General features: G+C 41.3%; 1 protein-coding gene across 2 annotated transcripts; it reads left to right on the top strand.

The window, feature by feature from the left end:
* Window positions 1–1,019: 1,019 nt before the first annotated feature.
* On the top strand, window positions 1,020–16,211 carry LOC309849299 (uncharacterized protein). Of its 2 annotated transcripts, XM_082701703.1 has the most exons (3): window positions 1,020–1,164; window positions 5,735–5,886; window positions 15,472–16,211. In XM_082701703.1, exons 1-3 carry the CDS (start codon window positions 1,144–1,146, stop codon window positions 15,632–15,634), a joined length of 336 nt encoding a protein of 111 aa, XP_082557829.1. In that variant the 5' UTR covers window positions 1,020–1,143; the 3' UTR covers window positions 15,635–16,211. The 2 variants fall into 2 exon arrangements, 1 of the variants encoding a protein (XP_082557829.1); XR_014303638.1 differs by lacking the exon at window positions 5,735–5,886.
* Window positions 16,212–16,485: the final 274 nt, after the last annotated feature.

Below are 16,485 nucleotides of genomic sequence, written 5' to 3'. Positions count from 1 at the left end.
ACTGCTTCGTGGGTATGGGGTTTCTTTTGTGGGTGATAAAAATTTCCTGGAATTAGGCAGCGGTGATGGTTGCACAACATTGTGAATATACTAAAACCCACTGAATCATGCACTTTAAAATGGTCTCAGAGGTCAATTTTAAGTTTTAGAATTTCATTTCAATTAAAAAAAAATTACTGTAGGGACAGAAATCCACATCAGGTTGCCAGGCACCACAGCTACAGGAAGAGGATGGACTACAAAAGATCATGAGATTTGGGGCACCTGGGTGGCTCAGTGGGTTAAAGCCTCTGCCTTCAGCTCAGGTTATGACCCCAAGGTCCTGGGATCGAGCCCTGCATCGGGTTATGGGCTCAGCGGGGAGCCTGCTTCCTCCTCTCTCTCTGCCTCTCTCTGCCTAAGTGTGTTTTCCATCTGTCAAATAAATAAATAAAATCTTAAAAAAAAAAAAGATCATGAGATCTGGGAGGAATGATAGAAATTTTCCACATCTTGACTGTGATGGTGGTGGTTACATACCACCAAGAACTATATGCCTAAGTAGGTAAATTTCACTACAGGTAAACTATTTCTCAATGAACTCACTAAGTAAATGAATAAATAACCTTCAGAAGATTCTTAGACACTCTAAAGTATGAGCACTGTTGCTCTGAAGCAGTCATCTCCAAAGTGGGGACACACCCCTCCTGGGGTTTTGGAAGACAAACTACCAGGCTACAGGAAGAAAATAATCGAAATTCTATCTATATACTTTTAAATCTACAGAAAAGAAGGAGATTATGCTTCCCTAACATTTTGGAAGTCACTTTAAAGGCTTTACTAATATTTGTATACAGAATGACATTGTTGTCCCCACTGGATGTGTGTCATGTCAGGTACACAGAATGTTCCGGGGAAGAGAGGAACATCTTGCATAATGAGGAAGTTGACCTTTGTGTTCTCATTCATTCACTTGCTTTCAGCATACTGCCACAAACTGCTGCTTGCATGGATTTATGGATTGTAATATCTACCTTCATTCTCTTTTAGTAATACCCACCTTTGAACAAATCCTCAAAAAATGGACAAGTGGTTTTAAAAAATCCCTGCAAAGAAGCTGCTGATTGAAGAGAGTACTGATATTGTGAGCCCAGGAAACATAAAATGGCAGAGTTGACCTTTTGGGTAAGTGCTCTTTCATCAGCCACATTGGGGAGGGAAGCAATCGAGGTATAATCAGATCTGAAAGAGTGAGCTAAAGAATGAGAAGTTAATTACTTTTCAAAAGGAACTTGTGTTATGGAGAGAGCATGTTGAAAACAAGTTTGGCCAAGTCTCCATCACGAAGTGAATCTGTTGCTTCATCAGTGTAAACACGACACCTACTGAAACTGTCATGGCTGTACATCTAAAGTATTTGGGCAAAAACTCGGAGATATAATTTTCTAACCAATTTGAACATTGACCCAATGAAGAGTTTCAGCAAGCTTTCAACCTACTGGTTAAAAATTTTAAAATATGGGGCGCCTGGGTGGCTCAGTGGGTTAAAGCCTCTGCCTTCAGCTCAGGTCATGATCCCAGGGTCCTGGGATCAAGCCCCACGTTGGAATCTCTGCTCCGCAGGGAGCCTGCTTCCTCCTCTCTTTCTCTCTGCCTGCCTCTCTGCCTACTTGTGATTTCTCTCTCTCTGTCAAATAAATAAAATCTTAAAAAAAAAAATTTAAAATACACTTTTCAATTACTTTGCAAGAACAGGGAAGACAGAAATCGACCATCTAGATTTGAACAAAAACTTCTGCATAATTAATGTATAGGAGAGAAAAATGAGTATCATTATTTAGCAAGTGCTGCCAATGATGCACTTCTTCCCTTTGGTTCTGTGTGTATCTGGGAGACACTTTGCCATTAAAACAAAGTATAGCTATCAATCAGATTAGAAATAGGCATTGAGATCAATATACCACAAACTGTCAAACCCCAGGGTGCTCAACCACACGGATTTCACTGGATAAAGCTAGTACAAGAGTTTAATGAAGTCATTCTGTAGCATTCACGGTGGACCTCTTCTTCCTTCACTCTTCACCTAGCACTTTCTTCCTTTTGCTCTCACACCGCTGGTCTCTAAAAGAATGAACTCCCAATTCAAGTCCCTTGCTCTGAGTCTTGTCATTCCAGCTCCTGAAATAAAATCTTCACCTGATCCTGGGGCAGGTCCTTCAAACAGTATGTCTGGAAGAGAGTTTAGCATTCCTCCTCACCCCTCTAGGCTTCTCCTCTTGATCTTCCTCATCTCGGTTAGTGGTGCAACCTTCTACTGACATTTGAAACCTCAGTGTCTTTCTCTTTTTACACCTCGCATTCAGTTGACTACCGAAACTCAATTCTTCTACCTATATGGTTTGGCTTTTGTCTTTTAGTTTTCTGCTTGTATCTTGAGTTCTGTATGCTTATCAGTCTTTCATCTTTTCCTCTCATTTTATTTCTAATTCTGTTCCTTTCCTCATCCTTCCTTATCCTCTGCCTACCCAGTCACCCAAAGAAAATACGAAAGCATTTTTTTGTTTGCTGTATTTATTAAATATTTATTGTACTAAAGCATGAAATGGAACATTCACTATTTCTCTTTTTAAACTCTAGATTTATGTATGCCTTGACTGATTTTTACTGTTGTTGTTGTGGGTCAGTAGGTTTAGATAGAGGAGAAAAAAATGGAAATGTTCTTGTTACCAGGTAAATGTTCTTGTTACCAGGAGTCTGGCGTTACTCTGGTCAAAAGTGCTATTTTTAAAAACAAGATTTGCCTGGGAGCAGAAGCCTTGTAGATTGAAGGAGGGCCTTGCCTTCTAAGCAAAAAAGGGTCTTAACTAATACTCTTTATTAATAATGTTTATTAAGCACTATTCAAAACAGATTGTTTCAGAAGGTACATTATTTATGTATATGTTATTGTGTACATTTTTCAGAATATATATGATTTAGGAATGTATCCTGGGAATTTTTTTCACAAAAATTACTGCATTTTGAAGAATTTTTAAAACAAGGTGTATATTTAACATTTGCTTTCAATGGGGCATTTGAGCTGTGATACTGATTTTTAACATTGGCTTCTGTTGATGCTGTGATACATTAAAACAAGAGTACAGGAATTTCCTGAGTTGCCGGTGCCCATTTGAGCCCAAGTTCCTTGTCTGTGCTCCAGCTGCCTGCTCTCTCTTATATCTCGTGCTGAGAATTTCCCTTCTTCACTAGGATCCCTTTCCCTCCTGCTACAGCAGACCCTTAAACCTCATCATTCCTGGTCACTCTTATCTGTCCAGGGCCTCACTCCTCTTGTCCTTGTGCCCCAAACCAGTAGTAGAATGAATTCAATCCTTTAACACTGCACTCCTGACCAAAGGGTTAGTGTCCACCCTCAAAGTGCTCACCATCTGGTAGCAGAAACAGAAGAAAGCAACTACAAATGCTAAGTGAGAGGTATACCCCCAAGGAAGGCTCACAGGGGTCTGCCCAAGCCAGCCTGAGGGGACAGGAAGGACTCAGATGAAAAGAGTGGATGTGTGGTAAAGAGATGAGGCACAAAGGAAGGCAGGAGCCAGCGATGAGTCTAGATTTGATCTCCAAAGTATTGAGGTCCTTAAGCAGGAGAGCAACATGATGAAATTTGTCTTACATCCAGGATGGAGAATGGATGGGGTACATGAGGAGAGACAGGGACAACCATGCGGGTTGCCAGGGAGAAATGGTAAGAGCCTGATCCACACAGTGGCCATGGATGCAAAAGGAAGATAAACTAGAGAGGAATTTAAAGGTGGAAATGAGACAACATAAGGCACGATGGGGCATGTGGCTCAGGGAGGAAGAAGAAAAGAGAAGGCTTTTGAGAAAAGGAGGGAGCGGAGAAGAGAAAATGGAAGTGAGAGGTAGAATCCAGAGAAAGAGGGATAGGGGAGAATGAAAGAGAAAGACTTCCCATCACGGTCCTCACACCACCCCTAGAAGCACAGGTTTATGTTTGCGAGGTGATGGAGGGGCTGGTGGACATAGGAAGTGGCGAAAGCCAAGACAAATTGAGAGGCATGGAGGAGGGGGGAAAGCTCACCTAGCCTTCCTCTCCTTGTCCCTTCTTCCTTTTTGAGTTTCTGCTCCCATGTTTTGAGTCTCCTTTACATTGGAAGTTGCCATGTTGAATTGTATTGTGAAGGAGGTGAGCGATCTTTTAAAAAAATGTTTGCTACGCATAACATCCCTACGAATATATTATAACCAGGGCACCTGGGTGACTCAGTCGGTTCAGCATCAGGCTGTTCATTTCGGCTCAGGTCATGATCTCAGGTTGTGAGTTCAAGCCCGATGTGACCTCTGCACTGGGCATGGAGCCTGCTTAAGATTCTCTCTCTCCTTGTCCCTCTGCCCCTCCCACCTTCTAATAAAGAAAAAAAAAAGAATATTTTATAACTGAAGAAGAGATAAATTTTTACCTGTACTCTGTCTTTTGGGTTAACCCAGGAAAGTAAATGCCATTTATGGCATTGTTTTGATGGAAAGTATGTTCTGAGTTCCGAACAAACGTCTTACAATTAACTTTAACTTTTGAAAAAAAATCTACATTTGAGCTCGAGACTAACCATATTAAGTATATGCTATGAAGAGGAAAATCAGAAAATGCTTTAAACTCTCTCTTCTTAAAAGTTTGGCATGTTTCTGCTGGTTACTCACTATTTGAAAGTGCATGATAGCTATATTTAGAAGGAAAGTGAGAAATTCAGTCAGGAATGTTTTCATACATCCATAAATATTTGGCACTATATATATATATATATAGATAATTTCCTGCATTTACACAGAAAATGAGTCTCAAAGCACTTCTTTACATGTATTATTTTTTAAAATAAGGTGCCTCTGGATGCAACTGGATTCCAAGATTGTGGTACCCATGAAGAGAAAAGACTGTTAAGGATCTTTACTGAGGTTGGCAGACTGCCATTTGGATTAGCTGTTGAAATGCCACATGCGGTACTTTTCAAGAGGCAATAATCCATATTTGGGGAATATTCTACTATTAGACATTTGTGTGATTGTCTTATTAAACCAGCCACGCTCTTTTTTTTTTTTTTTTTAAGATTTCATTTATTTATTTGACAGAGAGTGCATGAAAGGGAACAAAAGCAGGGGGAGTGGGAGAGGGAGAAGCAGGCTCCCCGCTGAGCAGGAAGCCCAATGTGTGGCTTGATCCCGGGACTCTGGCATCATGACCTGAGCCGAAGGCAGGCGTCTAGTGATTTCGCCCTAAGCAAGCCACACTCTTATGGATGGCAGTAGGGTTTCTGTGAGTTGAATGGACTTTCCCATTGTCAGTCATGTGAGGGAGAGGTCTGTGGGACATGAAGCAAGACATGAGGAGGTAGGTATCAACCTCGGACTTTCTCTCATTTTTTAGGTCAGCAGTCAGTTTGGCTAGCATGGGAGGCCAAGTGATGCAGAGGCATTTCTGATGATTTAGAGTGGATACCTAGAGGTTGAGCTGTGTGCAGACACAGGAATGCACAGTGCTCAGAGACCCCTTCAAGAAAGACTCCTGCCCAGCTGTAAGTAGTATGGTTAGGTGATAGCCTCCCGCTGTTAACTTCTCCAAGCCCACCTCCACAAAGGGTCTTTGCTCTGGAGCTCCTATTGGACAAGAAAGGCTTTGTCAGATCTGCAGCTCAGTCTGGTGGCTCTCCCACCCAATCTCAGTCCCTCCTTTTCCTTCCAGCAGGTCTTATTCCCCAGTAAACCTTTTGCACTGCAAGCCCACGTCTGCTTTCCAAAGGGTCTAACTGACACACGCCACAACAAGGAAGCAACCGGCGCACAGTTGGGCATGGTCACTGTAAGCAGGCCTGGAATGACTCTGGACCCGCACAGAAGGTATTCTCTGTGTCATACTTTCTTTCTAATGTTCTTTAAATGTCAGAAAATCTCATTAAAAGTTACATGCTGATATCCACCATGTTGTGGGGATGGGGAAGTGTCCGCCCCTTGGGAAAGCAGAGACAGCCAGCTCAGGAGAGGCTTGATCAAAGCAGCAGCAATATGACAGCTTGACAAAGAGGTTGGAACAGAGCACCCCAGAGTTCAGCTCCAGAGCTCACCTAGGCAAACCCCTTGGGGCCCCTCCAAGATATCTAGGATCACTCTGAGCGTCCTTGTTCCTGGTAGTAAGTCCAGGACTGATTTACACCATTAATCCTGGGTTGCAGTCTACCAAAGTTGCACCATGAGAACCCAAAAGATAGATTTTTTTATCCCTGGTTTACAGATGAAAAAATGAAGACACCATTCGAGAAGTTAATAGTGTCTTAACTTAAGTCACTATCCCATGTCTGCCCCCCACCCCCCACCCAACCTTTTCGACACAGTGCAGCTCCTGGGTCACCATTTCCTATTAAATAATTGAGCCTAATGTCAAAGGGCATCTTAATGATCTGAAACAATTCAGTGCTTTAGGTGGGGGAGTTAGTCGTCTACAGAGCAGTGCCATAGTCCTTTCATCACTAGATGCCTTTAGTGTTACCAGGACTCTCATTTATTTGTTTAAACAAGACCACAGGAAGTTTGATGGGAGAATACGAGAGTCTGTAATAGTAAAGTTTAAAAAAAGGGGGCGCCTGGGTGGCTCAGTGGATTAAGCCTCTGCCTTCGGCTCAGGTCATGATCTCAGGGTCCTGGGATCGAGCCCCACATCAGGCTCTCTGCACAGCAGGGAGCATGCTTCCTCCTCTCTCTCTGTCTGCCTCTCTGCCTACTTGTGATCTCTCTCTGTCAAATAAATAAATAAAAATCTTAGAAAAAAAAAAAAGTACATATTTGACCCTGACTTTATTTCTGACTCTCTCACCCATCTTATGACAGGACTTCTTGTTGAAAGACTTAAATAAGCAAGTATTTTCTGATCTTCTTTAAAAGAAATTTAAGGTTAAAATCCTCTTTCCTCCTAATTCTAAACATTTTTGAGTCCAGTTGTGTGATCCCCTTTGATCCCTGTAATTCCTCCCGCTGTCTGGGCTTCCCCTCAGTTATTTCCTACAAGTATTTCCTTACAGGTAAGGAACACTTGATCCTTTTCCCTTTCTGGTGAACTTGTTAGGAGTAATACCCGCTCTTGTCACTCAGCTAACTTTTCTTTACTGTCCCTGTTTTTTGTTGCTGTTGCTGCATTTTAATTTGTAGCGAAGCTTCTTTGTTTAAACCCTAGAAATGGTCTATGCCCTACTAGTTCCCACTGTGTTCTCTGGTTTTTAAAAAGTTGTATCTTCTTTTCTTTCTTCCGGTCCTCTGAGGATTTTATTTTTTCTGCCCTCACATATTTCTTATATAAAAATGAACATAAATGTAAAATATTCACCAACTTCTGATTTTGTTTCGGCTACTCAAGCCTTCCCATAAGAGTAAAGTAGTCGGAATTCTTTATTATGTCTTCATCTGGTATAAATTCTCAGCCGCCCTGGGCAAACAACTGAGTGGTTATTGCTAAGCCTGCTTTATAGGAGTAAAAATAATTATCCTTGGATTTCTTTTTTTTCATGCTCAATTTTCCCCTGGACTTTATTTCTGGGCTTTGTATGTTTTCCAAGCAAGATGAACAATGATTTTACTGACCTTTATTGTGCTTCAAGCTCGTTACCCGACTTTTCATCTAAAGGAATTTTTCTTTTATTCTCTGGGGCATGGTCCAGGAAATATTTTAACCAACGTTTTTTGGACCTTTTATTCCCTGGTGGTTATGCTTTGTGGACAGTTTAGCAATTTCCTTCTACCTGTCATGACCACAGAAGCTCAATAAAGATACTTTGACCTGACCTCTGCAACTGAGAGGTGGAAAAAAAAAGTTAAATGGGAAAGATTCATGTTTAGTGTTGTCTGAGTGATTTAACACCAGACAGGCACTATTGTACTATGAAATAATTCTTTATTAATTATATAACACTATTTTCACTGGGATGCTGAACCCTACAAACATTTTAAGGTTGGAGCTGGGTTTCTAGTACGGTTTGTACTGGATGACTTTTGGCTGGGGTGGGGGTGGGCAATGGTTACTTCTAAAAATAACTTCAACCTGACTATTAAAGATTCTCACATACCTTGATTGAGAAAAACTTTTATGTTGACAAATACTATCTTTTATAATTTGAAAATGTGTATTTTAAAAGAATCATAAGGGAATGCCTGGGTGGCTCAGGCATTAAGCATCTGCCTTTGGCTAGAGTCATGATCCCAGGATCTTAGGATTCAGCCTGGCCTGGGGCTCCCTGCTCCATGGGGAGCCTGCTTCTCCCTCTCCCACTCCCCCTGCTTGTGTTCTCTCTCTTTCTCTCTGTCAAATAAATAAATAAATAATGTTTAAAAAAATAAAAAAAAATAAAAGAATCATAGAATTTAGACAGGAGGTCTAAACCAAGAGATTATCTAGTTTAACTTCCCATAGAATGTTCAATTCTCTCTCCACTAGATCATTGAGATGTACCCATTAATTTCTTGCTTGGATGCCTGCATTGCAGAGAACACCTCTGAAAGCCCATTTTTTTTTTTTTAAAGATTTTATTTATTTATTTGACAGACAGAGATCACAAGTAGGCAGAGAGGCAGGCAGAGAGAGAGAGAAAGGGAAGCAGGCTCCCTGTGGAGCAGAGAGCCCGATGTGGGGCTCGATCCCAGGACCCCGAGATCATGACCTGAGCCGAAGGCAGCGGCTTAACCCACTGAGCCACCCAGGCGCCCCTGAAAGCCCATTTTTGTTGAACAAGTTCTACGATTTAAAATCTTTGACCCTGAATCTGCTCTAGTTCTTCCACCTTTGGCACCAGTTTTTCCTTGGGGAGTAACTCCTATCATGTCTGCTCTCTGTTTTTCATGGAAGCCCTCTATATACTTAAAAATTGAGGGTGCCTGAGTGGCTCAGTCATTAGGCAGCTGCCTTCAGCTCAGGCCATGATTCCAGGGTTCTGGGATCAAGCCCCACATTGTGCTCTCTGCTCTGCAGGAAGCCTGCTTCTCCCTCTTCTGCTCCCCCTGCTTGTGTTCCCTCTCTCTCTGTGTCTCTCTCTGTCAAATAAATAAATAAAATCTTTAAAATAAAATGAAATAAAACTTGAGGTACATATCTCCTTACCTTCTTACCAGATTCAGCACTTCCACCCATTCTTTTACCCACTCTTTATGGTTTGCTATTCCTTCTCTACCTTATTTAATTCATGAATGATACTCTTAAATGGGATGTGTAAAGTTTAACTCAGTTCTTTTTTTTTGTTTCTGTTTTTATTATTTAATTTTTATTGAAGTATAATTGACATACATTATATTAGTTTCAAGTGCACAGCATGATTCCATAAATGTATATATTGCAAAATGATTCCTGCAATATGTCTAGTTAACTCCTATTGCCACAAATAATTATACCTTTTTTCTTGTGATGAGAACTTCTAAGATCTATTCTCTTAGCAAACTTCAAATACACAATACAGTATTACAGGCTACAGTCACCACACTGTACATAACTTTCTCACATCTTATTTATTTTACAAATGAAAGTTTGTACCTTTTGACCACTTTTACCCATTTGCCCCCCACACTCCACCTACCTTCCCTCCCACCCCCACCCCAGCTGCTACCTATCTGTTCTCTGTGTCTTTGAATTTTGTTTTGTTTTTAGATACCACATGGGTTAATATGGTATTTGTCTTTCTCTGCCTGGCATATTTCACTTAACATAATCCCTTCAAAGTCAGAAATGGCAAGATTTCCTTCTTTTTATGGCTAAATAATATTCCATTATATATGTATATACCATGTCTTCTTTACCCATTTACCTAGATGGACACTGATGTTGTTTTCATGTCTTGCCTATTTTATATAATGCTGCAATAACCATGGGGGCACATATTATCTTTTCAACTTAGTGCTTCTGTTTTCTTTGAATAAATACTCAGAAATGGAATTATGGGATTATATGTTGGTTCTACTTTTATCTTTTAAAGAAACCTATATATTGTTTTTCCATAGTGGCTATACCAATGTACATTCCCACCAACAGATCACAAGAGTTCCCCTTTTCTCATGGAGCACTTGGATAGTACAGTCAGTTAAGCATCTGACTCTTGATCTCAGCTCGGTCTTGATTTCAGGGTTATGAGTTCAAGCCCCATGTTGGGCTCCATGCTGGTTGTGGAACCTACTTAAAAAATGGGGTGGGTTCCCTTTCCTCCACATCCTTGCCAACATTTGTTATCTCTTGTCTTTTTTATAATAGCCATTCCAGCCGGTAATATCTCATTGCAGTTTTGATTTGCATTTTCCTAATGATTAGGGATGTTGAGTACCTTTTCATGTACTAATTGGCCATTTCTATGTCTTCTTTGGGAAAATGTCTATTCAACTTTTCTGCCCATTTTAAAATCAGGTTTTTTTTTTTTTTTTCTTATTGAGCTGTATGAGTTCTTTATATATTTTGGTGATTAATCCCTTATCAGATATATGATTTGCAAATACTTTCTTCCAATGAGTAGGTTGCCTTTTAATTTTATGTATGGTTATACTCAATTTTAACTTTTAACTTTGCTATTATACTCAATTCTTGCTTCAAAAGAAAGTTAAAACATAGGCCATAAAGAAGGGAGAATATATTTGCAAAGCATATAACTGATAAAATACTTGTATCCAGAATATTTGAAGAACTCTTACAACCTATCAATAAAAAAAAAAAATCCAATTTAAAAATAGGCAAAGGATTTGAATATACATTTCTCCAAAAAGACATAAAGGTCCAATAAAGCTATGAAACCATAGTCCACACATCATGCACAGACACTGTGCAGCCTCAAAAAGATGACCAATCTTCCCATCCCCAGCTAATGTGAGTGACTACTGCTTCTCCAATGACAGCTCTAGCCCTGTTCCTAGATCAAAATTATTAAGCTAATTACTGAATTGCTCCTGCTCTCTGATAGCACCTGAACAGACCCTAGTTTCCTTGTACCCTCCCCCAAATCACATAACAGAAGCTCATATACTATACTAAGCTCTCCCTATCATCCACATCCTGAGTCTTCCCATGGTTCCCCATCATGTGAGGTCTCCCTCATGATAGCAGCTAATAACCCTTCATTGTTTGTCCATAACTATGTCTGGGTAGTCTTTGGTGGGCATCACCAGTATGAATAAATTCATATTTCTTTTTTTTTTTAAGATTTTATTTATTTATTTGACAGAGAGAGATCACAAGTAGGCAGAGAGGCAGGCAGAGAGAGAGAGAGAGAGAGGAGGAAGCAGACTCCCCGCCGAGCAGAGAGCCCGATGCGGGACTCGATCCCAGGACCCTGAGATCATGACCTGAGCCGAAGGCAGCAGCTTAACCCACTGAGCCACCCAGGCACCCCATAAATTCATATTTCATGGGGAAAAAAAGATTGGGAGGATTTGAATATAAATTTCTACTAAAAAGATATTAAAAGTCCAATGAAGCCATGAAAACATACTCAACATCATTAGTCATTTAGGGAAATGCAAATAAAACCACCAAGAGATACCACTTCACATTACTAGGATGGCTGTAAGAAAAAAGACAATCACGATAACTCTTGGCAAGGATGTGGAGAAATTAAGGCTTTCTTACATTGCAGATAGGAATGTAGAAAACTTTGGAAAAGAGGTTGGCCATTCTTCAGAAATTCAACAGAGGCACCCCCAGTGACTGAGCAGCTCCCAGGACAATATTGGGAGAAATAGGACTCTTTTCAGTTTTTCTATTTGGCAAGTCAAGTGTGTCTTACAAAATATGGGTTCATATGTGACCTCTAGAGATGGAAATCAGTTAAAGAAAAAAGGAACGCTATCATTTAGTGGACCAGAGAGAGATCAAAAACCCAGATTTCATTTTATTTCTGGGAGGAAAAATTAAAAAAACAAAAACAAAAACCCCACAAAGTCTTCTGAATTCATTTCCATTTCCTGGCTTGAGTTCTCATCAGCTCTAGTTGTCCTCCTGAAGCAGAAAAAGGATTTTGTGACCTACAGGTGTTTTCAGAGAAGACTGAAATCCAACAGAGTGGCACCACCCGCCTGGCAGGGCTGCTATCTTAGCAGAGCTGAGGAACTGTCAAATGTGTTAGCATCCTCTGTATGTCAACAAATAGAATCCAAGGCAAGAAATGCACACACTCTGGAGGAGGGAGGAATGAAACATATGAGCCTTGCCTCTCCATTCAGTTTCTGGGTATATAGTAATGAGCTTCCCCCCTGAGATGAACCTCAGTCCTGCCTATTGCCTATTGCTGTGCTATGATTTACAAGAAATGAAATACAGGGAATTATTGCAGCCTGAGCACATTCTCCTAGAGTCCCCCCCCCCCACCCCCACCCCCGGATCTCTGTCTGCCTATCCTATTGAACTAGTTGGAGAAGACACCTACCTGAAACGCAGTGGATCCTCTTCCTGAGCCTGTGGCCAGTTCTAAGCGGCCAACTTGTGCATTCTACTGTTTGGCCTTACCTGGTTTCCTCTTAAAATTCCTGAATCAAAGATAATGCCTAAGATGGCACAGACAGCCTGTGCCTTATTCTACAAGAGAGAACACATCTGCAGGTGAGAATGGAGAGAAAGATGACCTTTGTAATCCATTGCTCTTCCTGTCGCTAAGTGCTGTAGCCTTCCACCTTGAGGAGACCCTCCCTGAGGAGGCTCTGATGACAGGGTCAAGCTGCATGTGTGCCTGGCACTTCCGCACATTCTGTGACAGAAATTGCTTTGGGCTTCACCAGGCTATATGTACAGATAAGGTTATGTTAATAGCATTTACCAAACTTCTTTGGGTGAATGGACTTTTGGCCCTTCCAGCTTACCTCTAAGTCCTTCTGCAAAGACTCCCCCAAATACGTCTGGGAGTTCCCAGACAATGTCTTACAGGCTTTGCAGACAAATTTCCTCTCATACCTGGCCTGCCAGCTTCCCAAAACAGCTGAGGACACACCAGAGCTTTAGAGATGCTAAAGCTTCCAGCATTGTGTTCCAAAGCGGGAGAGTGCCTCTCCCCCTGTTATATACTCTCAAAGGGGGTGGGAAGCTGAAGCTTGTGCTGTGAGCTTCTCTGCTTTAACTTTTCTTTTACGGTTCCCCTCTTCCTAATATAACTCCAATGAGTTTTGGGTCAGGAAACAGATTTCATTATCAGTATTGAATATTTGAGATTGATATTTGAATATCAATGCTGTTTCCATAATGTTCCCTCCTCCTCCACCAACAAAAGCGTCAGGCTTTAATAATGCCTCGCATCTGCTTTCTGCAGGACAAGTTTCCCCCAGGAAGATTTTCAGAGCTCAGGAAACTGTGCTTCTGGAAGACCCATCCCACTGTTTTGTCAACTATGCTCAGATACATCTGACTTTCAGTTTCATTATGATACAGATGTATTATTTCTACAGTAGCCCTTTCTCAGCCAAGATGGAGCATTGGTTTGGTTAAGAAGGTGTTCCCAGTGCAGATAACATGAAGCCTGACTCATAGTAGCTGAAACTGATAGGGTTTTATTTGTGTCTCATTACAAAACATTCAAATATAGCAGTCTAGGGCCAGTGCAGTCGTTCAAGGAGACTGTCAGGGACCCACGCTCGCTCGCTCTCTCCTTGCTCTTGCCATCCTTAGCTCATCAGCTGTTCTTCTTCTGTCTCTCACTATCACTGTGTGGCTGCTGCATCTCCCAGCCTCTGGTCAGCATTATTTGCAGAGGAAGAAGGAGAAGAGGCACACCTGTGCACTTATCCTTCCGTCCCTTCCACCCGAACTCCCTGCAGTCAGCAACTGGTGTGGGGTGGAGAGGGGCGCTCTCCATGCAGTCCACGCTGTACAAGCTGAAAACAGATTCTCCATTAGGTATCACAAGGATATCTACTGTGTGGAAACCTTAGACATTCTGGCCACACTGGACTGCTATCCACTCAGTTTGTGTACCACCCTCAAATTGGGCCACACATTTCCATGTCTTCTCTGTCTTTGTGTAAATCATATGAAGCTAACTAATGAAATGGTCAATCTAGGACCTTAAGATTTTTTCTGAAGTTTTTCAGTGGCTCCTAGAAAGCCACTAAAATGTGTTCAGGACCTTTCTTCACTAACTGTGTAACATGCCAGACTCTTCTCTAGGTCGAGAATTCATCTGATATTCCAAAATTTCTCAAAGTGTGTTTTATAGAACACCAGTCCTATTGGAGGAAACAGATACAAAGGCACGTTAGAAATGCTGCATGTTGTAGTGTCTGGGTGGCTCAGGCTCAGTCGTTAAGCATCTGCCTTCCACTCAGGTCATGATCCCAAGATCTTGGGATCGAGCCCCTCATTGGGCTCCCTGCTCTGTGGAAAGTCTGCTTCTCCCTCTCCCACTAGTCCTGCTTATGTTCCCTCTCTCACTGTCCCTCTCTCTCTGTCAAATAAATAAATAAAATCTTCTTAAAAAGAAATACTGCATGTTATATCTGACTCTGAGAGCTATACACTGCAGATTGATGTTTTAAATGTTCCTAAAAGGCACACTGTAAAAAAAAGCTTGTTTAACCCATTGCTTCCCAAAATTTCTGGATAAAAGAAACTTTTGAGGGGTGCCTGGGTGGCTTAGTTGGTTAAGTGTCTGTCTTCGGCTCAGGTCATGGTCTAAGGATCCTGGCCTCCTCACCAGTTGGGGGTCTGATTCTCCCTCTCCCTCAGTGCATGTTCTTGCTCTTGCTCTCTCTCAAATAAATAAATAAAATCTTTTTTAAAAAGAAAAAAATGTTTTAGTTTTAATATAAAAGTTTTTTAAAATTAAAAAACAGCTTGATTTCTTTAAAAAGGGAAAAATAACTGCATATATTCAAGGAAAGAAAATAATATAACCAAAAAAGTTAAACTTAGAAACACATAGAGGTACTATAGAGAAGAAGATGTATGCCACAATTAGGTAGGAAATAACCAGCTTCTGATATTGTACGCTACCAATGTGAACTCAAAAGAAATCTGTAGGGCGCCTGGGTGGCTCAGTGGGTTAAGCCGCTGCCTTCAGCTCAAGTCATGATCTCAGGGTCCTGGGATCGAGTCCCGCATCGGGCTCTTTGCTCAGCGAGGAGCCTGCTTCCCTCTCTCTCTCTCTCTGCCTGCCTCTCTGCCTACTTGTGATCTCTGTCTGTCAAGTAAATAAAAAATCTTAAAAAAAAAAAAAGAAAAGAAATTTGTAGCTTAGACATAGAGCCAAAAATAAGGCAAGGAGGGGGGAATATGAGGGGGGAAATAAGAAAACAAGGGGAGAAAATAAGACAAAATAACTGTTGGATTGTAACTGCGGACAGGTTTCCACAAAGGTAAGTAATTTTGAGGAATCAAATAATTGAACAGAGCCCAAGTTCAGATTATATGTTTCATTAAAACATTTGGTCAGTGAGCAGAGCCTTCTCCAGCCCTTAAGCCCGTACTAATTTTGTATCATGTACACACAGTCACATGCAGAGTCACAGTGATGAAGCCCCACCAAGGGCCAGAGCCAAACACGGCTGGCTTCCTGGTGCTCCTGGACAAGCAATAGAGGCCGTGGCCTGGGAGCCATGGTGCGGATTTGTGGCTGCCAACAGATCGGGCGCTAGAAGAGAGTGCCTTCTGTGAAGGCCGGAATATGTTGCAGTTAACCACGATGTCGTATTTAACTCCTAGACGGCCGTCTTTCTGACTTCAGGGTGGAGAATAAGTACCTTCTACAACAGAGTCCAGCAGAAGCCAAAACGACTAATCAGAAAATATGGAACTCTCAATCCCTGCCACAGAAACAAACATGTATGGACATCATCATTTACAGAAATGATTTCATGTAAATATTATATTGGCTTTAAGTAGCTACTTTACATCCCGTTTCGCTTGCGAAGGCTAAAATTTTACTTATTCTCCAGGTCAGATCTATTCATCAGCTGCAACAAAATACTGGTGCTGTTTGGTTACTCATAAAATAACAGAGGCTTTTGTGGAAAACATGGAATCCAGTGAGATGAGGTTCTTTGCTGAAAAATCTTTCCGAGTGTTGGGAAGATGAGCATGGGAAGCAGGGAAAATGAATTTCGGTATGTCTAATCATATATTTGGGGGCTTCTGAAAGAATGAAGCTTCAAATACTATGCCAGTGTCAAATTTAGTAATTGTTTCAGGGTAGAAATTTAAAAAGCTAATGTTACATATGAAAATTTAAGGAAGGGCGCCTGGGTGGCTCAGTGGGTTAAGCCTCTGCCTTCGGCTCAGGTTATGATCTCACGGTCCTGGAATTGAGTCCTGCATCGGGCTCTCTGCTGAGCAGAGAGCTTCCCCCCTCTCTCTCTGCCTGTCTCTCTGCCTACTCGTGATTTCTCTCTCTGTGTGTGTTAAATAAATAAATAAAATCTTTAAAAAAAAAAAAAGAAAAAAATATAAGGAAGAATGGATTTTTTAGTGGGGGAGGGGCAGAGAGAGGGATAAAGACTCTAAGGCAG

Source organism: Mustela nivalis (assembly GCF_964662115.1).
Source record: "Mustela nivalis genome assembly, chromosome: 15".
NCBI lineage: Eukaryota > Metazoa > Chordata > Mammalia > Carnivora > Mustelidae > Mustela > Mustela nivalis.
This window is presented reverse-complemented; position numbering and strand designations above follow the sequence as displayed.